The 25,322-nt window shown below is 31.0% G+C and overlaps 1 protein-coding gene across 2 annotated transcripts in view; it reads left to right on the forward strand.

Moving 5' to 3' along the window:
• LOC129983884 (inactive tyrosine-protein kinase transmembrane receptor ROR1-like) overlaps positions 1-25,072 on the forward strand; it is a 394,447-nt gene extending 369,375 nt beyond the window's left edge. For both annotated transcript variants that reach the window (XM_056093570.1, XM_056093571.1), the window contains exons 8-11: positions 10,923-11,141; positions 11,944-12,244; positions 14,279-14,622; positions 20,355-25,072. In XM_056093570.1, the coding sequence (XP_055949545.1) occupies positions 10,923-11,141; positions 11,944-12,244; positions 14,279-14,622; positions 20,355-21,100 (1,610 nt within the window). In that variant the 3' untranslated portion in view covers positions 21,101-25,072. The remainder of the gene's footprint in view (positions 1-10,922; positions 11,142-11,943; positions 12,245-14,278; positions 14,623-20,354) is intronic.
• Positions 25,073-25,322: the final 250 nt, after the last annotated feature.

The following is a 25,322-nucleotide window of genomic DNA, read 5'->3' on the forward strand; positions in this document are numbered from 1 at the left end:
AGAAAATTAGATGTTTCAGTTCTTTATCTCAATCAAAATGATGTGCATTGATTTGTTCTTAATTATTAATTAACCCAATTAATTAATTAATCAAATTAAATGTATCTAATAAGCTAAATGAATCCCTTTTCTTATTCCAATTTCAAGCCTAAAAATATTTTAACATAACATGACTAGAAAAAAAATCGCCCTTTAAAGGATTAAGTTAAATTTTCCCAAAAAATGAATCTATATCTTCTTACCACTATGTAGGTATTTGCAACAATCAAAATTAGAAAAGAAATAAATAAAACATAAAAAAGATGCACCATCTTGAAAGGTGTTTGAGAGGAGACATCCGATGCAAAGGGTCAAAATTTCGGTTAGATAAGTGTTGCCCAAATGGAAAAGAGACACTTGCAATTGCATCAGAATGACTGCAGCTACAGAATCGTTACAGAACAAGGATATAAAGGGTGGTAGGTGGTGTGAATTGCATACGGAGTTCAATAGATATGGATGTGTCCGGATCGGAACAACGCGTGATAGTACGGCATCTGATTCTCCGATTGACGTGGATCACTCTTGCTTGATGTCCCTCCCCAAAGGAGCATTATCAATTCAAAATTATACTGTAGTACTCTGACGAAGCTAATGAACGTAATCTAAAGCAGACGATCAGGCATTTTCAAATAAGTGATCCTTCTCCATGACAATTTCCGACCACATGTCTCCTTTGAAACCCAGTCACCTTAAAAAATTCCATTGGGAAGTATTGCAAACCCACCGTACAGTCCTTATTTGTCCCCCTGTGACTTTCATATCTTTGGTCCCTTTAAGAGAGCATTACAGGGAACACGTTTCCATTCGGACGACGAAGTGAAGGAAATCCATTAAAAAATGCATAAACGAACCTTTTCTGTATTTTTCTATCAAAAATAATTATAAAATATGATTATCTGCAGTTATTTTAAATATATGTATAATTTTAAATAATAAAAAATTCGTAATGTATAAAAATCTTCCTTTCTTTAAAAAACAAATGATTCGTCATCTAAAAGTTGCTCCGTCAAATATAGCCACTGAGCTATAAATAAAAATGCTGCCAAAACTGAGATAAGAAAAATAGATTCATTATTTCCCTGTTAAAAGTAACAAGAAAAGTGCCGGGAAGGAGAAATGAAATGTTTTCATTAAGTAAAAATAGCGAACGAAAAAGATATTCTTTATACGTCGTCTTTGAAAACAATCCAACGTATTTGTATCTTCTTGTTTTTTTTTTCTTTCTATTTAGTGAATCTTCGGAAGAAAATTAAAATGAATCAGAAAGTATTCGAAAGAATTGTTCGACTGAAGTTTTAATCGAAGAATTTTTATAGCATGGAATATTCGTCAGAATAAAAGTCGGAAAAGGAACAAAAAAAAAAAAAGAACAGAACAGAATGAAGAAATAATTCATTTGAGAATTCGTTGACTCAGTTAATACAATGCGAACAAATTGGAATAAAAATGTCGTCTGCCGAATTTTGAATACCCTAAAGATAGTCAAATTACTATCAATTAAAAAGGGGAATTACTTGATATTTGTTCGAGAAAGTGATTTTTTTTATCTGGAGGGAATTCAAAATATTTTATTTTTTTACTTCATCAATACTATTTCCGTTAAAGTGATGACGTGAAATCTTTTCTTGTCTTCTTCGTCTTCAAACACTTGATTTAAATAAAAGTAGCGTACAATGTTCCAAGGTATCTTTTGCCAAGATCTTATTATTCTCTGCATTCCTAGTCAAACAAATCGCCATTTTTTTTTATTCATTCGCTTTCATTTTCTTTGTTCGTTCGTAAATGCTAAATGAGAGGTTTGTTAACTTCTTCATTTGTATGCAAATGATTTAGTTTTTCATTCCTTGGATTCATTTCAAATTCTTTTGTACTTTTGTGTTGAATTTAATGGTGGAAAGGGGGGTTTCAGCACACAACACCAATACACGGCCCAATTATTTCTCTATTATCTCTGCATTCGTGGGGACTTAACTTTGACACACAAGTGCTAATTATCTTCCAAGTCTGTGATTGAGGAAGATTTGAGCCGTGGCTACAAAAAGGTAATGAGAAATGGAACTTTTTTTTCTTTCTCTCCATCCATTCTCTTTATTTCGTTCGTTTGAATTCTCGCTTAGAATTCTGACAGTATCAAGTTATAAAATGAATCGCGATGTTATAATTTATTCAAGACTGGCTCGCCGCATAAGGATTTTGTGTATGCAGTTTCAATTAGAATTGGTTATGCTTTTGGGATTTCTTCCATTCAGATGGTAATGACTCAGTGATTAGATAGAAATCCGAATTCGGAAGAAAAAAATGAATTAATTCATATTCATCATTAAATTATAGCCCGTAAAGGATGCAAGGCAGAATTTGCAAAGATATATTTCCGCAAGTATTTCTGGTTTAAGTGTTAATATAGAAATACAAAACATTTTAATAAGTCTGTTCTATATTTCTTTTGAAATTTATTAGCTTCGAAGGTTCCATGAATGATGTCATAATTGTTAAGTAAGAAACTAAATGAAAAAGGAATTGAATAAAATTTGTATCACATTAAATTTCGACTTTCTCCTTATTAATTGTCAAATACAAATCTTTAAAATAAAATTTTGTGTTTAACAATAATAATAAAATAAAAGCAAGGAATTGGACCTAGATTTTATTGAACATCTGATCCTTCTGAATCCTAAAATACAGAGTGTTTGTAAATCCATATCCCAACTTTGAAGGACTATTAAAATAAAAGAAAACAAAGTATAACTTTGTTGTTCGTCAGAAATTACAAATGATTATTGAAATTTTAAATTTAACACATTTATAAGTGTTCATTGTAAACCCCTTCAAAAACACGAATAATATCAAAGCGATACGATAGCTCATCCCCTGCATTCTCAACATTTCTATTATGTTTTTATATGATTTGAAAGCTTATCTATACTTATAATAAAGCTCAATGTGTGTGTGTGTGTGTGTGTGTGTGTGTGTGTGTGTTGGCGCTCTACAGGCCAGGTCATTTGACATAAAGCTACCAAATTTGGTACATGTATACCTTAGAGGTCGGGAATGTGCACCTGGGGTTCCTTTTTTTGAAATTTTAATTAGAGTTTCAATTATTAATTAAAAACTAACTTTCCCGCCAAAAAAATCTTCCATTTTCCCCACCGCCAAATGAGTAAGGCTTTAGTTTTTTTTTCTCTTAACAGTAATAAAGCTAGGGTTAACATTTTACGGCGGATTATTTCAAACGATTCTGTTTATTTTCTTAATGTTTTATGCATTTAAAATTAAACATTGTTAATTAATCCATGTTTCAGATTCATTCTGAAGTACTTTTGAATTAAAATAACACAGAATAAAGGAAATTAAAAATGTATAATCTGCATAGCGTTACCCCAACTGGCGTAGAAAAATTCACGCATTTGCGTTACCGTAAAAGACGAAGAAAATTCACGCATGCGCACCGTGTTCTGATTGTTGGCATGGCAACCATTATCAACGGACGATTTAAATTACTTTTAGGTTAGTTGTATGCTTTTGTAAGTAAATTGTATTTATGTTAGTTATATATTTTTTGTATATGCTTATAGTTTTAAGTACATCGTTTTTTAAGTAGTTTCTTTAAACCTGTTTTCGACCGATTATTTTAAACGATTCATTTTATTTTCTTAGTGTTTGATGCATTTAAAATGAAACATTGTTAATGAATCGATCCGTTCATGATGAATCTGAGAAAATTTTGTTGACAAATTCTTGAGATATTACATAAATTAAGAAAGATATTCTTTAGTGCCCATAAAGTTTAAAAGCTCAGTGACTCTATTATCAGTAATCATATTATTAAAATAAATGCTTTGTTTCAGTAAAAAAATATTATTATATTAATTGCAGATTAATCCTTTACACTTTAATTTAAAGCATAAATTCTACGAAGGGTAACAGAAAATGAGAGAGATACATATCACGTTATGACTGAAGGCCTTTATAATATTATGAGTGAATTATATGACTATCAAAATTTGAAGTTTTAAAATATTTTGCTGAAGAATCTATTAAAGTTGGAATTGCATAAAATATTTAATTATTAAAATTTTAACGAACATTAAGATTGGCGAACCGGCTGGTCGCCAAAGGCGGCTAGTAGTATATAAATGTTAAGTTCTTGAAGGTCAGTTAGTAGAAGTGAAACAAACACTTTCTGTTTGGTGAGACCAATAAAATAGAATCATATATTGCCAGATGCACGTATTTGCATTCTTTCAAAGCTTCATACCAACATGCAATGTGTATATATATATATATATATATATATATATATATATATATATATATATATATATATATATATATATAATATTGTTACGAACCTGCGATGCTGCTTCCCAGTATAGTTGGTTCCATAGGAGATCCCAGAGCTTGGCGACAAACTTGGCGACGAATTTGGCGACTTTGGTGCCGAAATAGATTATACCCGAAACATCGAGAATTTTCCCGATCCGTCCAGTAGGAACCAAGTTACGTCTCAAACGTTCCTGATTGGTTGAGAGGCTTCTTGCCCCGCCTCCCGAGACCTATAAAAGGAAGCAGTCCTGCCACTGCCGAAGGTCGTGAACCAGATCGGAATGGAGTAGTCGTGAACCAGATCGGAGAGTAGTCGGAAGCGACAGAGTCGTCGTAGTCGGAACCAACGGTAAAGAACTGGCCTTCCAGAGAGAAGCGGAGCAGCGACGGAGTGAAGCTAGTGCTGAACTAAACTGTGCGCTACTGTCTGCAGTAGAGACTGTTGTATGCTGCTGTTTATGCTGTTTTGTATGCTGCTGTTTATGCTGTTTTGTATGCTGCTGTGTTTGCTGTTGTATGCTGCACGTCTCGGCTGAAGATAATAGTCTTCTGTGCTGTATATAGTTGCCGTCCTTGTGCTGTCCTGTGTGTCTTCGTGTAAATAAACGTCGTTGTTTTATTTTCTACTGCCGCCTGCTGATTGAGCGTTCTCCACACCATATGACTCCCACTATCCAAACGAACCCTGGAAATTCCGTAACAATATATATATATATATGGGGTAAGTTATCATACAGATTCGATATCCTTCTCATATTTGAAGGGGTTCATACTGAACATTTATAATTATGTTAAATGTAAACTTCCCATTGTTATTTTTGATTTTCGATAAATAACAAGGCTATACTTTATTTTGTCTTTTTAACAGACCTGCAAAGTTGGGATATTCATTTAAAATAACCTTGTACATTTTTAGAATAATATTTTTTATCTGTTTATTTCTTGATATATACAATAATTCAAAATTCTACAAGTTAAACGAATTAATTTTAGCAGGCAACATTTTACATTAAAATGGAAAAGTTCTTATCAATTTTCTAACGAGATCTCTCAATGGGAGTTATATTTATCTGGCTGCCCTAATGAGTATATGTGAATTTAATAAATGAAAAACGTGTTAAGCTATATATAAAGGATAAATGAGTATTCGAATATAATAGTAGGGATAATATCAAAATCGGAATGAAATCCGTCGACTGATTGACTATCTGTTTCCCTTTGATACAAATTATGATTTTGACTATGATTATGATTTTACACCAGAATTGTATATTATAAAATATTTCTATTGTGCTTATGAATTTAATGCATTAAAGAGCAAATTTATATTTTGTTGCTTATAAGTACCTTTAAAAACCCAACAAGTTAAATTACACGCATAGAAAATTACCACTTAGTCTTGAAAGCAAAAATTTAAAATGAAAGATTACTTCATAAAACTTCTGCACATATATTTTTAAGTTTTGTTGTTCACCAACACATGGTTTTGTTGAACCATGGATCTTTTGGTATCCATGGAAACCATGTTTTGTTGGATCTTTTGGTATTCACCAACAAGCGTTTTGTTGGAGTTTTTGGTGTTAACCAACACATGGTATTTTCGGAGCTTTTGCTGTTTTCCAACAGTCCATTTGGTTAAAAATTCTATTTATTATTCTGATGACAAAATTGAATTCTGAATTTTATTTATACAACTTAATTCTTTGTAAATGTGTCCGTGTTTAAGCACACGGATGGAAAAACAAATAGATTTATCGTATACATCATTAATAATGTACGAGAAAATAAAATGCAATTTCAATTCCATTCTAATTTTTTTTATTCCGTTTCAGTGTCTTTTTAAACTTCAAATTTCTGTCCTAATCCTTTTCTGGGAATTTTATTTGATTTCTACCATGCTTGAAAAGAAATTATGGAATCAAAATTAAAAAAAAAAAATCGTAATTATTCTTTGACCAAGAATTATCTGCATCCGTTTTGATGTGCTACTCTTGTTAATTTTATTGTTTATCTCAAACTTCATCCAAACACATTACGTGTCACGTGCCAATAAAGAATCCATGTCAAATCAAAGCAATGAAGAAAACCAAGCAGATAAAGCAATGATTACATTCCAATTTCCATTTTATTTATCATGCACCAATAAGAGAAATACCACAGATTTGGAGATCAGAAACTTAAGTTTTGTTTATTGATTTTCACTTCCCTATTTGCTGCCGTGATTTATCTGTGTGAATAGGACCATCTATCTAATTAGATTACCACTTCTTTGCTATATCTTACAAGTAATAATAGAAGCGGTCACCGACTTCGAAAATAGTCGGGAATTACAATAGATTCACTTAACAATTAATTTGTCGAGGCTGTGGCGTCGAGTTACTTCTATTTCCATGAAGGATTGCACCATGGTCATGATGGAGATTAGAATTTAGGCTTAGATATTGCTTCCGTTCTGTCGAAGATGGCCATTCAATTAAACCTGGACGCCTATTCACAGAGGAGATTACCGTACAGTATTGCAGAAAGTGCAACATCATATTGGAAATGTTATAATTTGATCACAATGCAATGTCGAATTATCGAAATCGGCAAAGTCCTCTTATGTAACCATATTATTTATGTAGGAGATTAGGATAAAAACTGCATAAGAATTTCGGTTTATTTCTATGGATAGGCTGAAAAAAATACCCAGTCATTAAGTCAGTTGAAGTCAGTATTAAGGAAAAAAATTATAAGAAATTGAAGCCTCTATTTCGAAATATCACAGAATGATAGTGTTTTGAATTTTATTCGTGTGTAATTATTTTATTTTTAAAATTTATTTCCAATTACATGATAACTACAACAGTAATAATATATAGCAACAATAAGGCAAAATGTTTATATTTATATAATATGCTAATGTATGTGGTATAGAAATCAGCCTTATTACTTATTGTTGAATTGTCAACAATCAAATGTAACAAACCATCATATGAAAGTTACAGATTGTTTAGATGAAGTAGTCTATCTGTCTTAATCCAACATTTCGCTTATCTTATATAATTATTATTGAAAATTATTAAAAATATATTATAAAAATGTTTGGAAAAGGTTTCGCGGTGTCATCAAAACCTTTATTCAGCAAGAGAAATGAAATGTACACGAAATCAATTTCTGTTGCCAACAGAAAAATTAATGCAGCGCAAATTAGGCTTAACTTCTATTTAATAGGTAATCGCCATACCATGTATCATTAAAATATAAAATCCGTCATTTCATACAATGCATTATTTTGTGAAATAATTATGAAATAATAAAATTATGCACTTTAAATGATAATATAAACATACTTTAATTTGCACGAGCAATAAATTTTTTTGACACATTTCACTTAAATATTTGTCTTATTAAGCAAAAAAAACCTTTGAAACTTTTAAAAAATATATTCAATATTAATAAATAAATAGATAGAATAATCAGAATTCTTAACGAATAAGCTGACCCTGGAAAATTTTACAAAGACAAAATTGCAATCATTGAAATACTTGTTTTCTAAATATTAAAATGGTTTAAAAATATTTTCTTTTCTTTTTTTTTAATAATACGCTGTTAAATACTGAAGAAGAAAGTAACCATTTCAATTAATTTTAAGTTAAAATTGGAATTTTGAAAAATATTTTCTTGGTGAGCATTATTTATTAAGCTAGAAATAACTTCATAGTAAATTTGAGAGCTCTAAGTCAAACTATCTACACAATTAATCAATTAGAATGATTTTTTTCCCTATCAAATATATCTCATAATTTAATTGAATTTAATGATATTGTACCACCCAGTAAGTATTATCATTTAAAAATTCAAGTTAGAGTTTGGAACGAAAACCATTTTTATCAACAATTTACTAAAGAATCAAATATTTTAATATCAAAACAATATAATAAACTCAGAAACATTTAAAAAGATAGAAAACGTTGAAATCTGATACCGACTCTAAGTAAAACGCAGGACAATGTTAAATTTTCAAAGTGGAAATTCAAATACCAGTAAAACACTTTTAAAGAATGAATCGGGTTTTTTTTTTAATATATACAACGCGTTGCCAAAAATAAATAACAAAAACCAATCACCGAAGGCGAAAGTATACTTTTAAGATAAATAACCTTTCATTTTTTTTCCTACGACCGCTAGGATTTCTTTAATTCATTATTTTATTTTACCGAAGTTGTAGCAACAAAATAAAAATTTAAATGATATAATCTGAAGTCTTGCAAGAGAGAAAATATTTGCTTCTTTATTAATAATATTTATTCTTTCAAATGAAAGAAGATACTTTTACCCGAGAATAAAAATGAATAATTCGGAAAATGTTACAGTTTGGTTATCAAATATTTATTCCTTCGTCTGTAAAGGTTTTAATCTGTTTGCTTATGAAAAAAAGATTTTGTCTGAATATTTGAGATTTAAATATTCTAAAATTAGTTCTGTTTATTTATCGTTTGAGGCCCAAAGTCAAATTCCATGTTTCAGAAAAATCCCGGAAATTAGAATTATTCTTATTGATGGAAAGGATATTCTGCATATGTTAACATTCATTCTATGAAATCGAAGAGTGTCAGTTCTTTTGATTAATTAAACTAGATTTAAAATAGCTTCATAAATTATTTAAAATATTTCTAATTTACTTATTGAACTGATTAAAAATTCCTTTTAATACCACTACAAAATCCAAATGTAAATAATATTGGATGTTATTTTATTCTAATTAAAATTAAAAATTTCATTTGAATTGTGTTGAAGAATTCATCTTTTATTAACATCACACTTAGCTTAAATATTTTAAAAGAATTTAGAGAATTTGCGCACATTCTGCATTCATTCATTAAGCCTATTTAAATGCCCTTCTGCTAACCATGGAACATTTACATGAAATGAACGAATTGACATTTGAGCACAATGCCAAATATATGTAAAGGTGATATCCAGTAAATGTTGCCGTCGTATTCTGTTTTTACTATTATTTGAAACAAATATCTTATTCCAATCAAAAGTAAAGGATCCATTTAAACCATGCTAAAGTATTACAAAAAATATTATTAGTCAAGGAGTAGTGAAATATTTCTCTGTTATTATCATTATGAGTAAAGATCGCAGAACATTTGCACACATTGTCTAATTCATACAACTGTCAAATCCTGTTAAAATCTTACGTTGTTATCATTATTAATAGCATTAATATCATTATTAATATCCCGGTATCATAGCTGTCAATTTATGAAACAAATGAATTATTTTAGCCAAAAGTAAAACATTATTTAAACCAAGCTTCTACTTTACCTTTTTATTATTTTTATTATCTTCATATTTACCACATATAGTTGGAGAGAATGTATAGCAATTGAACACATTGACAGGTCCATTCATCAATAAAGCTTTATTAAAATGCTTTTCATGTTATCACCACCATTACATGAAAAAAAACGTGTGACATTTGTGCCATGTGCCTTATCGTACAAGTTATTCTTTTATCATTAATATCAGTTTTTCCATTAGTCGAAACGAATGTGTCATATTTTATCACTTCTGGTATTTTCCCAGGGGAAATCGGTAACTGGGCATTCAAGTTTATTCGTAGAATGATTCCAGTGCTTCAAACTTGCAGTATGTGAACAAATACGGCGAATCTATGACGTAACCCAGTTTCGAAACCACAAAAATCCAATCCCAAAGCCCCCAACAGATTGTTTTTCCGTACTTAGCATCTTATTTTTTTTCGATCCCGATGAAAATAAATGGCTGACCGTTTGTATAAAAGAAATTTATTGGTTTAATGACCTCGACGTATTTGACGGACACTAGATGAATGTATACAACGTATCTGTTTTACAGCCAGTTTGTAAAGCTGAGCCTTCTGGTATGAAAGCATGGAAGACGGGTCAAGTTTCTGTGGCTCTACAGTTAAAAAATTTCAATATCTTCATATTGTAAACTAGCTGCTTTTGGTGACCAGCTGGTTTTCGAGAATACTGATAGTGTTTAATTTCAATTAAAATTCTTATACATAACTTATTCCCATAACAAAGTATGTTTAAGCATCAGATACTGATATATATAAACTCTGGCAAATTTAATAGACCTATTCTATATATTGCGCGCATGTGCCTTCTTAATGGAGTCAAGTTTCATGACATCCTAATGTCATTAAAAGCATAGCTATCCAGAAAATATATCATTCGATTACAATTTTTGGTAGCTCTAGGTCAAAAGGTCAGACCTGTAGAGTAACAACATATATATATATATATATATATATATATATATATATATATATATATATATATATATATATATATATATATATATATATATATATAAATCTTTATTATTTGTCTACATAGGTATCTGAATGTTTCTATGAATTTACATTTATAATCGGGAGGATCTCAAAAGAATAAAGAAATCACATTTTATTTTACAGACTGTTATTAATTAAAGCTAGTTAATTTCTGTCTTACCATTACCAATTAAAACTGATTTACCATGAAAGACACTTCTTATCAACACCATCTTACTTGCAGATGCCACTTGCTTCGAAGGGAAAGGGGAGAGCTACCGCGGTCCGGTGTCCCACACTCTATCTTCCCACCAATGCCAGAGCTGGAGTCCGATGATGGACAACGAAGAGGTCATGGGTGGACACAACTACTGCAGAAATCCAGGAGGTATTGAGATGCAGCCCTGGTGTTTCATTGCAGACCCTCACATTAAGAGAGAAATATGCGACATTCCACGTTGTGGTAAGTAGAAATGAATGCGATTTGACTAATGATTATTCAAGATGTTCTTAAACTTCATGCTTGGTAGCTGAGACATTATTAGCCAAATCGATTAAATAATGTAAAGACTTTTTTCTCTGGTAGATCTTATTCCTTTCACTATATTTTTTTAAAACTATTTAATGAATATTTTCACTGTATTCATTTAATTGATTAATTTTGTCTAAGATCTTCTATACTTCTATATTTTATAGTACGAAACGGATAAATATTGCTTGATGAGTATCGATTAAATTGCATTGCTGTAGTTGAAAGTAACAAATAAGTAGTATCAAACAATTCGAACACAAATTCTATATTATTGGAATATTCTGGAAACTATTTTATGCGTAGTAAAATCCAATGAATATAATGCGACTTGATTTTAAGATTGTACTCCAATATTAATAATATTTGTCAGATTCTTTGAGAAATACAATTCATAACAGTACGGTTATGAGTGCACAAAAAGTCGTTAAAGAATAAACATAAATTAGATATTACAAAAGTGTGATAATTAAAACATAAAAAAGTTTGAAAGGCATCAAATGATATTCTCAAGATTCGTTCTGGAGCGAGATTAATTAATAAAATTTAAAAAAACAAACTATAAATTAGTAGCGTTATCTAAAACTAGTTAAAATTAAGAAACCAATCGATAAATTGGTAGCGCATTCTGAAAGTAACGTCACTTTATAGAAACGCCGAACAATCAATTTTACAATAGTTTCGGTCACTTCCTTCTCCACGTATATATTATGATTTATGTCTTCCTTTGTTTCAGCTGAATATTCTTGGTTGTACATCTTCCTGCCGTCTTTGGTGGCTGCCATTCTCATGGGGGTTCTCCTGGTACTTTGGTGCAAGAGACAGCGCAGGAAGACGTGCGCGTCCAAGTTGTCGCCACACAGTACCTCAGCGCAGCTCATCCCTATCCATCATCAAAGCTCCATACACTCGCATCCTCAACAGATCGAACTCCAAAAGTTCATGCCCAGAATTCCTCTTGGAATTCACGAAGTGTCACCGCAATCCATTCACTTTCTACACGAGCTCGGAGATGGAATCTTTGGAAAAGTGTTCAGGTATTGGCAATGTATTTGCTATTCGTAACTTGCCTTTTTACCCAATTTGATATTATGAGATGGATTGATTTGATATTTTTAACCTATTGAATTAAAAGGGTTGCCGGTAATTCTTTATAAGAAAAGATCTAAAGCGTTTTCAGAAGAAGTATTTGATTACGGTTCAATCATATATAATTCTCTAATTAAATTTCAGATGATTTGGAGTATTCAGATTATTTTCAGTTAATGACGGAAAAATTATTTTCCAATGATTAGTTAGACATAAAATTGGAATTCAAAGATGAATGCATTGATAAGCGCAGCAGAAATTGTAATTATCCCTTCCCGATGGGAATACTTAGGTTGCATTATCTTTTCAGTCATAACTTGAAGTGGAAGATGGTTTCAAGGCTTTCATAAAAAAGGGGAAAAATTCATACTGAGTGAAAAAAGATCACAAAATACTTACTTAGACTATTTTTCTGTTTGAATTTCTGTTTCATATAGAGGAAAATAAGTTATTACTTAAAATATACGAATCGTTTTCGTATTTCATCCATCTTAAAATATTAGACTTTTACTGAACTTTCAAATCAATCTGTTAGAATCGGTAAAAAAAATGTAAGATTATAGTTTGATTCTTTCTTTCAAAGACAGTTTTGTTGCCAATCATTACGTCAAACAGGTGCACGTGTTTCTTCCTTTGAAAATGACAGTCATCACAAAGTAGAGATAAATCTAGTACCAGTATTTTTTTTCTCTGATAATACAGTTCACCACGCAGTCATACCACAAAAAGATTAAAGCTTCACCCTCATTCGCTTAGTTAATTTGTTCCAATAATATTGAATTCAAAAATGAAAAATTTGAAAACGTTTCAGTGGCTATACCATCTGCACAAAGGAGAAAAAACTACTCTGTACTCTGTAAACTATCTGTAATAACTATGCTGGAAAATAAATTGATGTGGAATTGGTATTATTGAATATGGACTGTAGAAACCTTTACTAAAGCAACATGTTGCTATCCTATACGCAACAGAAAAACATTCTATTTGTACTATCCAATATGGGTCGCTAATGAAATATCGATCTATCATGTCCACAGAGGAATCTATGGATTGACCAATGGTCTAATCTAGCAAAAAAGGGCTTAATAATTTCTTCAGATGAAATTTCTGGCATTATTTTTCTTTTTGAAAACGGACTATTGTGTCTTTTCTTTCTTAGTCAGATTCTTCATTTCGTTACTCTGTTCCTTATCAACTAGAAGAAATGCTCAACAATATGGCAAGGATATCTTCACGACAATGTGCAGTATTCAGTCTATCAAATAACAATGCAGAGATATTGCTCAACTTTCTGCACTAATAAGATTCGAAAAAATACTTGCCCTTCCAACATCTAATACTAATAAAATTTTATAAAGATACTTTTCTTACGCAACATCTTGTACTAATAGGATTTTTAAAAGATACTTGTCCCGCGCAACATCTTGTACTAATAGGATTTTTAAAAGATACTTGTCCCGCGCAACATCTTGTACTAATAGGATTTTTAAAAGATACTTGTCCCGCGCAACATCTTGTACTAATAGGATTTTTAAAAGATACGTGTCCCGGGCAACATCTTGTAATTATGATTCTAAAAAGATGCTTGTCCCGCGCAGCATCTTGTACTAATAGGATTCTAAAACGATACTTGTCCCGCGCAACATCTTGTACTAATAGGATTTTAAAAAGATGCTTATCCCGTGCAACATGTTGTACTCTAATTAAAAAATACTTATCCCGAGTAGCATTTTGTACAAATACGATTCTAAAAATATACTTGTTCCGCGCAACATCTTATACTAATAGGTATGTAAAACATAATTATTCCACTCAACATTTTCTACCAATAGGATTCTATAAAGATACTTGTCCCATGCAACATCTTAAATTATTAGAATTCTAAAAAGATGCTTGTCCAACTCTATATTTATCAAAAATTAATTTTTACTTATTCCGCTATATTTTCACGAATTCTAAAAGTTGCTTTAATCATTATTTAGGGGAGAAATGCACCATCCTCGTTCAGCTTCCGGAACTGCAGTCGTGTCTCCAGTAGCCATCAAAACTCTCAAAGAAGGTGCATCTACCACCACAAGACAGGAGTTCTGTAGAGAAGTGGAGACCGTGGCTGTTCTGCAACATCCCAATGTCGTCTGTCTGGTTGCAGTGTGCCTGAGAGAAGAACCCCTCTGTATGCTTTTCGAGTACATGTTCCAGTGCGATTTGCACGAGTTCCTGCTTGTCCATTCCCCTCATTCGGACATCTCAGCTCGAAGTGATGACGGCACACCACAGATTCTTGAGCTGTCGGATTTCTTGGCGATATCGATGCAGATTGCTTCAGGTTGGTAAAGTTATGTATTGTCTTTAAGTAAAACTGTTTTTTGCTGTCTTGAGTACGAAATGTAGAAAGCAAAAGCATTGTAAATGTAAAAAATTCGAATTTGTGATTTTGACAAATCGTTACATTTCAGACCTACCTGAATCAGAAAAAATGATTTTTTTTCCTTTTCTTTTAAAATTGTTTATCTCTATGAACAGGAAAACCCAAACGCTTTGAGCAAGACAGGTGAAATTATTAAATCACCTTTATACCAAATGAGAAGATTTCTAACGAAATTTTGAACAAAATCCATTCAAAGGAAGTCTTTCTGTCTGTCTGTCTGGCTATCCGTGTATAAGTGAACACGATAACTAGGAAACGTAAACAGTTAAATGTATAAAATTTGATAAACAATGTTAACATATGAAATATAGATTCTTACCAAATTTTGAAGCAAATCCATCAAGCAATTGACCGTCTGGTGGCTTGAACATTGAAGAAATTGATCGTCTGGTGGCCTGAACATTGAAGTAATTGACTGTCTGGTGGCCTGAACATTGAAATAATTGACCGTCTGGTGGCCTGAACATTGAAATAATTGACCGTCTGGTGGCCAGAAAATAATGAAGCAATTGACCGTCTGGTGGTCTGAACATTCGAATGCATGTAAACATGATAATTCAAAAATACAACTACTTGGATCAATGAAATTTCGTATTTGACTTTGTTATTTAAATTATAGTTATGTGTTAAATATGGATTTCTGTTGAGTGGTGAAAGTAGTCTAAAAAGCATATTCAGTTTACTTTACTACATTATTTTGCCTAAAGCACAGCAAAAAAAAATCTGGCAATTGTAAAAATAAAAATAAATCTATGGACTCGTGACTTTCACAGTCTTACCCAAAGTCTGCATATTTTTATAATAACACATTTAACTTAAAACTTTTAACATTTTATTGGATAATATGAGAAAACAATTAGAGGAAAAAGTACCCTCTGGTTTTTTTTTCGTTTAAAAGCCATATCAGTATGAGAAAAAACTATTTTAGATTACAGTATAATGATATTTGTAAATACCATTCGTATGGATAATAAGTTCTAAAATGTTAGTGTACTTATGAATAAAATACTATTCACATGTACTTCAAACATGCATGAAACGTTGTTTCTCTGTAAGTTTTGTATAACTTTTTTTTCTTTTTGTGGAGGCACCGTAACAGATATTTGATTTTTTTATTTTTATTTTGGAGCAACATTGAGAAGTATGAGGGAGGGTATGTGGAAAAAAATTACAATGAGAGCCATTTTAAATACGTTCTATATTAAACTTGGAATAAAAAAGCGGGCAAAAAGTATAATATATATAATAAGTATCACTATTAAACGGAACCTTTATATTCCCTATAAATTACCTTTAATACCTACGTCTGTTGTTGTTGTTTCTTATGGCACTTGCCATGGACAATCCCGCTGTTACGAAGACAGCGATCGATTTTTAAGCCGATGGAGGAGCGTCTCTTGTTTTAATAGTAGCGCCATCTAGGGTCAAGAGAACGACTTAGCTACACACACGTCACAACCCTTTTTACTGGGCGGACTTCATTCACTCATCTACAGATCGTAATTTAGACCTGAATCAGAGAACGATCACCCCTGATCCAGTACCCCCAGTGTTATTACTCTCGACATGGAAGACTTTGTGACCACGACAGATTTATACGCGTGTCAGCAACTAAGCACGCGAGGAATCTTCGGCCAGCGGGGTTCGAACTTGCAACCAAAGGGACGCGAATCCAACGCTCTACCAGCCAGGCTATCCCGGCCCTTGATCTATTTTACCTATAAGATCAGTTCACGTAACTGAAAAGAAATCAAAGTCATCTTGTGTGTTGGTGAGAATATTTCATGTCTGTGCTAAAGTCGACAAATAACTCCTCACATTTCATGTATTATTCAAACATTTATTTTCATATTTATCAAAGATTATAAACATGAAAATAAAAGCATCACGAATGCTGAAGACATGTGTGTCATAATAAACTAACAAAATCCCATAAAAACACTAAAAGAATTTATTAAAAATAGAATGATTAGAATTCTGAATCACGAATACCAACGTAAAAGACACAGATGTCAAAATAAGCAAGCTAACAAAAGTTTACAAGAATACTATATGAATAGTTTAAAAGCAGACGATCAAAATTCTGATAGAACAAAAACTGTATGCAAATTTTTGATTCTTCTGTTTAGCTCATTGTGTTTTTAGGCATAGTGTTCATATGAATTCGGTCTGGCTGACATCTAGCAGAAAGAGTTTATAAAAATTTGTCAGAAGATTAAGTTTTTGATGCAAACATCAGATAAATTTCATCCGTCTTGCCTATTACTTTTTTTATTGAGTAATGTGTTCATAAGAAGACATAATCCAAGGATTATTTTTTCTTACTCATCTAGGTCAAAAATGGCGAGGTTAATTAAAGTGTGGTAATAGCTATGTCTTCTGTTTCTATATTCCATGAATCGGAAAGAAAAAGAATTTTTTTTTAAAGGCAACTATTCTAAAGTTCCGAAGAAGTGCAACAAGAAATGACTAAAGCATGAAGAAGATGGCAAAAGGATGCTTACAATTCACTAATCGCAATAATAATACACTCCCGATAATCCGGTCTAATGTGGTGGATGGGCAGGGCGGATATCAAAAAAGACGGATAGACCGTAGCTGTGTGAATTCATTTCTTTGCCCACCAATACAGGAAAACAAAGTTTTATACCTAAACTCACTCTTATAATACATATTTTCACACTTCTTATTTACTAAGCTCTCCATTTATCTGAGGATGGGCAGGGCGGATATCAAAAAGGACGGATAGACCGTAGCTGTGTGAATTCATTTATTTGCCCACCAATACAGGAAAACAAAGTTTTATACCTAAACTCACTCTTATAATACATATTTTCACACTTCTTATTTACTAAGCTCTCCATTTATCTGAATGTGAACGCAGCAGCGTCCTGGTGAATATTAGAAACAATTGCCGGTAACATGCCAAGTTGAAATAGAAGGCTCTGTACTGGTAGTATATATATATACTGTACGGTATTAGAGAAAAAGTAAGTTAGAGGATATAAACTGTTCACATTTTAATATAAATTCTGCAATGAATTTATTAACATTAAACATTATCATAAGTCGTATGCCTGATTCTTAAGAAAATTGGCTCAAACTGATTTTATTTTTCATTGATAAATGATTACATGGATATGAAAATGTAACCCTAAAATAAGAGTCAAAACTTACAGTTTTTAGGTTTTGAAAAAATCCTTAATAGACATCTTGCCTTCCTTATTTAATTACGATAAAAGAAAACTAGGTCGGATAGTCACGAACCGGATACTCAAAAATGTATTCTTATTATTACATAGTTGCTTAGAAAGAAACAGCAAATGAACGAGTGCTATAAGTATTTCTTCTTTCGTAAATAAAATATTTAAACATAATAGAGTAACACAGAAAAGTAATATATTTTTTGAACCAATTCATTTTTTAAAAATTTGATAATACTTTAAACCTAGTATGTTTAAAATACAAAATAAAACCTATTTTAGAGTCTTCAACTCGATTTATAATCAATAAAATTCTTCAGTTTAATTAACTAGCTTTATGTAAGTTCGTATCTAAGAAAATTAAATTAGAAACTCAGTACACATAAGGTTGGAAAGCAGCAAAAATTGCGCTGTCTTCTTTCAGACAACAGAGTGATTAATTATTTGAGGGGTGAAATCTAATTTCCTTTTTACAGAGCTTGGAAGATCGCTTTTAAAATATTTAGGCAGCTTTAATGACGGGAGACCAGCGCAAACTTTGCCATAATTGTGTTCAAATAAAATTAAGGAAATGAGACGTTAATCTTTTCATTGGAGAGTGTACTTCATTCAAGCTTTGCATTTTCAGACTATCGAATTTTTATTTTAAACGTAAGATGGATTTTAATTTTTAATTTTCAAATACTTGAAATGTAACGCAACTCAAAGCGGTGCAGTTTGGAGTTTTAAGAAAAATAAATATAAATCTTATACCTCTTAGATTTTCATAAATGCATCGGTATAATTTTTGATTTTTTAATAATTAATTTTTAAAAATTTGCGAATTAATTTGTAAAGTCACTTAACTTTGATTTAATCAACGGTTAGAAAAGAATTTTTAATTGAATCATTTATTTTTAAGTTAATTAATTCTAATGAAAAAATGACATACTTTATTTTGCTCCAGCTTTGAGATCTACGGTTCAAATCTTGCTCTTGGTAATAAGGATTTAATTTCCAAATTCCGAACCTTGAAATGTAAAGTAGCTCATGAAAATCCAAATTGTGAAATTTAGAAATAGAATTTGTCTCTATATTTCTGAGGGCCTTCCTAATATTTTTGTATTTATATGTTAAGTTTAGCTAGAATTTACGAATTAATTAATAAAATTCTTATCGATCTGACTTATATTTATTAGTTTTTTTACTAATGGATTCTTAAATAATTATTTTTATTTATTTAATTAATTAGTTTTTCTTGAAAAGTTGATTGAGTTTGGCTTTGGTTTGAATCCTCTTTTCAGTTACATACTGACTGCTTTTGATTGGACCAATACGTTTTTATGGTGGTTTATATGGCCACAGCTACGCCTCAAGTATCACCATGTTTAAAAATTCGCATAAGGTGTTGGCAAGAGTACATTCAGCAGATGCAGATTTAACAATCATCATATTCAAGAAAGTTTGCACTGTCGAGTCTAAAATTTACTATCATTTTGATCTGATACCAAGTCTCTGCTAAGATATAGCCTCGGATGGTTAAAATTAATTCCAAATAATTTTTAAATAATTTTTCGAAATCGCAAATATTTGTTTATATAGATTTACACCATTTATATGAAACAAATTTCAAAAATAATGCAATGAAGTGTTGGTTTAAATATTCAGACTCAATATGAGAATTTTGAAAATACATGGACTTGTTTATTGCTCCGAGAAAGAAATATATATAATTATTTGAGTTCCCCTAAAGAATGAATCTGCATTTTTTTACCATTCTGTATGTAATTTTAACAATAAAAATTTAAAAAATAAATGAATAACATGTCAAAATGATGCACCGCCTTGAATGATGCTTAAGAAAACATCAGTATCTAACCTTAGATACATTTATTCATTTATTTCCATCATATATCTTATTCATTTATTTTCATCATATATCTGTGATAAATCTATAGTCATTTTACAAACAATTTTGGTAGAGAATATAGGTGGAGGAATTTTATTTAAGAACTCATCAATTACTGCGTTTGAACATGATCTCTCTTGAACACAATTTGCAAAAGATCTGAGATGTACCAGTTGTAAAATACGTAAGTGCTTTAACCCTATACAAATCATTATATATAATTTATTCCAAATAGGTGATTTCTCTAAAAAAATTGCAACTTAACAATGCAAACCTAAAAAGCAATCCAGTACATTCATCTTCTTGTACACGACATTCGTGAGCATAGAATATTTTGTTATGATGGAAATTTATCGTATTGAAGGCTGATTCCTTTATAACCCATATAAAATATCTTTTCCTGATAATATAGTGCATGTATAAATTCGAGTTATGGCATTTGATCAGAATTTTATTCTTTTGCAATTGCATTGGTGTATTATTTCTTCCGTTTATACATTATGCATTTTAAATTAAACATTTCCTTTTTTTTTCAAAAGGAATGGAGTATCTATCCAGCAAACGCTATGTGCACCGCGACTTGGCAGCCCGAAACTGTTTGGTTTCAGTCGACGCAGCCCCAACGAGCTTATCCCAGTCTTGCATCAACAATTCCTCCCTGATGGACAACATCCTAGTCAAGATCTCGGACCTTGGAGTGAGCCGCAACAGCTGCGCTAACGAGTACTTCCGGATCAGAAACACCTTACTTCCTGTCAGATGGATGGCCCCTGAATCCCTGCTTTACGGAACCTTCACCACTGAAAGCGACGTATGGTCATTCGGTATCCTATTATGGGAGATTTTCAGCTATGGCATAAGACCATACTTCAATTGTGACAATCAGGAGGTAATAGACCTCATCTGCACTCACCAGCTACTTCCCAGGCCAGACTACTGTCCACCATACATCTATGCCATCATGAATGATTGCTGGCACGATACTCCATCGCACAGACCAAACTTCAAGGAGATCTACAACAGACTTTGTTCAGTGCAGACAATACACGAGAGGACATTCAGTATAAGTCACTCTGTGCTGACCCACAACAGTAGTCACCAGAGCAGCACGGGACCCAGTAACAAGACTTTGTCCACCAATCTTAGTTGTGGCACAGGAAATATTCTGGTCAACGGTGCGGCAGTGAGGCAGAATGGTGCTTTCCCTTTTTGTTCATCGACAGCTGGATTTGTTTCCTCCAAAATGATACCTGCACACAGAACTCACCAGTGCGAGCAAGTTTGAGCTTCAGACGACGTCTTCATGCTGACCAAATGAACAATCTGGTTACCTTTTCCTTTTGATTTGCTTCAATATTTTCAGTAAAGCAGGGTTCACACGAGACCAACTGTTTAGCGCAATGGAAGGTTACGCCAATTTCAGGAAGATCACGTGACCACAATGGGACAAGGGCAAATACTTGTCCGGATGAGGCAAACATTTGCCATTGTCCAATTGGGGACACGTGATGTTCCTGAGGCAAGTGTGGTCTTCCATTGCGCCCAGTAATTGGCCTCGTGTGAATGCTGCTTAGGTTTGATTACCTTTAGAAGTAACAAGCAGTTGTATGAGCTGTTGATATCAGCAATTTAATTAGCAAATCCAGTTTCCACAAGCAAGATCAAGCAATTACCAGCTTTCAGTTTAAGGGTAACATTGGACCAGGTAGAATTTAAATGTTTAGCTGAAAGAACTCCATGCTTCTATACTGGTTTCCATGTCCAAGTTGTGTATTAATTTAGAATTGATAATGTAGGGTTTGACACATTAGAGGTAATGGCACTAATTTAAAATTAAAGATAGTAATTGTCAGTGCATCCATCCAAGCTTTTAAATAAATCATGAAATTCGCCGTTTATGAATCGATCAATTTAAAATTAGTTTTTTTGCAAGCGCCATTTTCGGACTAGTGTGTCACCTACATATTTTAAAGAATTGTGCAAATTTGATGTGCTATGGTTCTATGTAAGATATTTGTATCCCTTCTTGCTACAATACCACATGTAATGAAAACGAATACTGATAGTTTTGTAAATTTCCAGAATAACTTTTACTTGAGAATTTAAAATTTAAAATTAATTTTTTAAAACAATCTTCATAATACCAATAATGCAAGAGATAATTTTCACACATATGTCAAGACAATTATTGTAAATTCTTTTTTATTAACTTTTGTTTCCTATAGGTATGATAATATCACACAAAATAGCTACTGAAATCCTCGTTTAATCTTAAAACCGCACTATTTTCAAATCAATTGTTCCTAAGCAAAGTCACTTAATCACTAACAAACAATAATGCCAAATAACTCGCCTGAAGTATCTACATGGTGGCTTAAAATTCACCTTACAAAGTGGTAGGGAAAGAACGAGAGTAAAAAAACAATTTAGAATCACATTGAAAACTATTGCTAAAAACGTTACAATGATCTCTCGCTTTAATGCTGAAAGGTAACCATGTCTGCACATTACATTCAGCAATAAATTCATCTTGTTTTCTACAATTGTCTTTTTTTTGTGGTCCATTGGAAGTTGAAAGAAAAATAATTATATAGGATTTTTCATTTATATTTTCTAGGCGAAAATAATTGAATTCTTTCTTTCTTCATTTATTTTTACATATTAGAAATAGATATTAAGTCGTATTTCTTTTTTGTTTTGATCAAGTTTAATTTCGCTTTCATGAATAAGGAAACTAGAAATTTCGAAAAAAAAAATGTACATACTGAAATTTAAGAATTATATCATTGTTATTCAACGGTACATACATAAATTATATGTATTATTGTTAATATACTGTATTACCGGTAAAAAGTACAAGTAACAGTTTGCGCCTACAACTCAAAATTCACCTTATAACGGCCGGTATTTCAGTCCCTAATTAAGAAGGCATACATGCCGATTTCGTCAGAAGAATCATTTTCAGCGTTACAAATATCCTTAAAATAGGAAAATATCGAGGAATAGTCACATTTTAGTGATTCTGACTTGTTTTTAAGCTTTCTATATCCCTAAATAATTTGCATCCTGAATTTTGAAACACCCTGCATAAATGTTAAATAAGAGTTTAGTAGGAAATTTCAGAGCAAACATTATTTTGCACATCTTAGACTAGTCAACACACATTGAAAATCTTTAAGAAACACATAAACATTCAATAAATAAACTGGACTTTATGGACTTCAATCTCAACATCACTTTTTTTATCTTCTTTGTTCTAGAAATAGGTTTATTATATGTCTTAATGCTCGTTTCTCTATGCATTAGATAAGTACATAGCTCTATGTATCAGTAGTTTATAATTTCTTAATTGTTGCGTGTAATTCCACATCATGTGTTTGTATATATTGCCTAACTGCTAATTTTTGTATTGCATTTTTTAGTTGGTGGCGCTATATATATGTGTTCAATATGAGCTTTACTTCTATGTCTTTGTATAAAACACTATGTATGGATTAACTTTTGGTAGTTTGTTTATAGACAATTCTTTCTCCTAGGGCTTGTGATTGTTTAGTAAGTGTTTTTCTTGGATACTTAACTTAAAACTGATGTGAAATACATCAGCTTAAATAAAAAATAAATATTTCCTGAACAAAACTGGACTATAATCTTGTGTATCAGCAATAACTAACGAAGCCTATATAAAATACAGTGGTATTTATGTTTAAATCTCCACTTGTAGACCTGGCAACACTATATATATATTATTCTGAAAGTGTTTGTTTTTTGTGTTGTGAATTTAAGAATACTGAGTTCTTCGAAAGTTAAAATGTTTATTTTTGATGTGATAGATGTATTTGTCAATGTGTTAAGTGCTCCATAATTATATTTGATTTCAATTTTGAATAAGCCTCTTTGATAAACCTTATTATCCTGTGTATGAGCATAGAGAAGTTTATACATAATATATCTTAATTTAATTCTTAGTGAGTGTCCTTTTCACAATTCTGAATTTGTATTATTAACTCTTTGCAGCTGTAAATTTCGTTGATTATATATAATTTGGTTGGTACATGAATTTCAAAATATCTCATCTCAAAATTCTAAATTCTTTTAATTTGCAACAGTCGGTTCTCTGAATTCTTTATTTGAATGGATATAAATTTAGTTAAATACGGTTTGTATATTAATTTACAATATGCGATATCGTTATGCTAAATTTTATCAAATTTTAAAATTTTTAATTTACAATTCTAAAATTGTTTGGAAAAAATAAGGAATTTCTTACACAGTATCAAATATTGAAATTAAAAAATTTTATAAGAAGCGATTTAAAATTTTTAAAATTTCCACAAGATATTTAGTAAGCACTAACAAATTAAATAAAAATCTTTGAGTTGAAAATAATTGGAAATTTTTTCCTATTAAAACTTTATTTATTCCAAAAATCAAAATAAAACGATGAAAAAATATTTTCATTCACTAATGATTTGACATACAAAAAAAATGTCAAATGCATTCATATATTTCCGCAAAGAAATAAAAAAGGTTTCAAATAATTTTTATAATAATACGTTTATTGGCTTTGAAGTTGCTAAAAATAAATAAATAGAAACAACAACAATTATTGTTATGGAAACAAAAGAATTAAAAATGGTCAATGATTCGACTTGCAAAAAATCTTAAAATAAATTCATTATTCTCATCAAATTCATAAAAAATGGCTTCTAATAATTTCTAAGAAGCAATATTAAATTCGTCGGCTTTGTCACTATTGAAAAATGGAAAAAAAATTAGAACAATTATTACGAAAATGGACGAAATAAAAATAAACGCAGACGATTTTTTTTTTTCTCATAACTGAATCATATTATTGTTATTTTATTCAGATAGATCTTTGAATTTAAAAATTCTATGAAATATTCCTATTCTAAAACATAAAAACATTTTTAACATAAAAATATATTTTTTTTAATTTTAAGATATTATTTAAACAATAGATAAATGATAAAATTCGTCTTCCTAGAATTCAAAATTAAATAGAAAGTTGGCGAATAATTTCAGCTGCGTCTTTTTAAAAATAGAATTTTCGAATTTCTTTCATTCTCAAAACTTGTGGTATGAAAAATAAAGAATATTTATAGTATTGTGAATAATTATGATAAAGAATTTGATAAATTGGCTGGTTTTTTGTACCTTATGATTTGTTATTTTTATCTTTATAAAATATTTGAAGTCTTGTAATTTGTATTGTGACAGGACCAGATGAAAAATAACATGTTCCGTATTTTAAATAATGTTTTAACTAAATATACGTAATAAAATCTTTAAAAAGGCACCAAAGTTCATTTCATTTACATCCATTTTGTATATGTGTGTGCTGATCAATTTGACAGATTTGTTCTTACCTTTTTATTTTAATCTTTTCTAATGAAGAGTGACAGATGCAAAATTAGAAGAGCATTTGCGATTATTTAAAACATTTTTTATTGATTTTTAATTGTGGAAAGTTCAGTGATGTAATGGAA

Source organism: Argiope bruennichi, chromosome 9 (genome assembly GCF_947563725.1).
Source record: "Argiope bruennichi chromosome 9, qqArgBrue1.1, whole genome shotgun sequence".
In the NCBI taxonomy this organism is placed as follows: domain Eukaryota; kingdom Metazoa; phylum Arthropoda; class Arachnida; order Araneae; family Araneidae; genus Argiope; species Argiope bruennichi.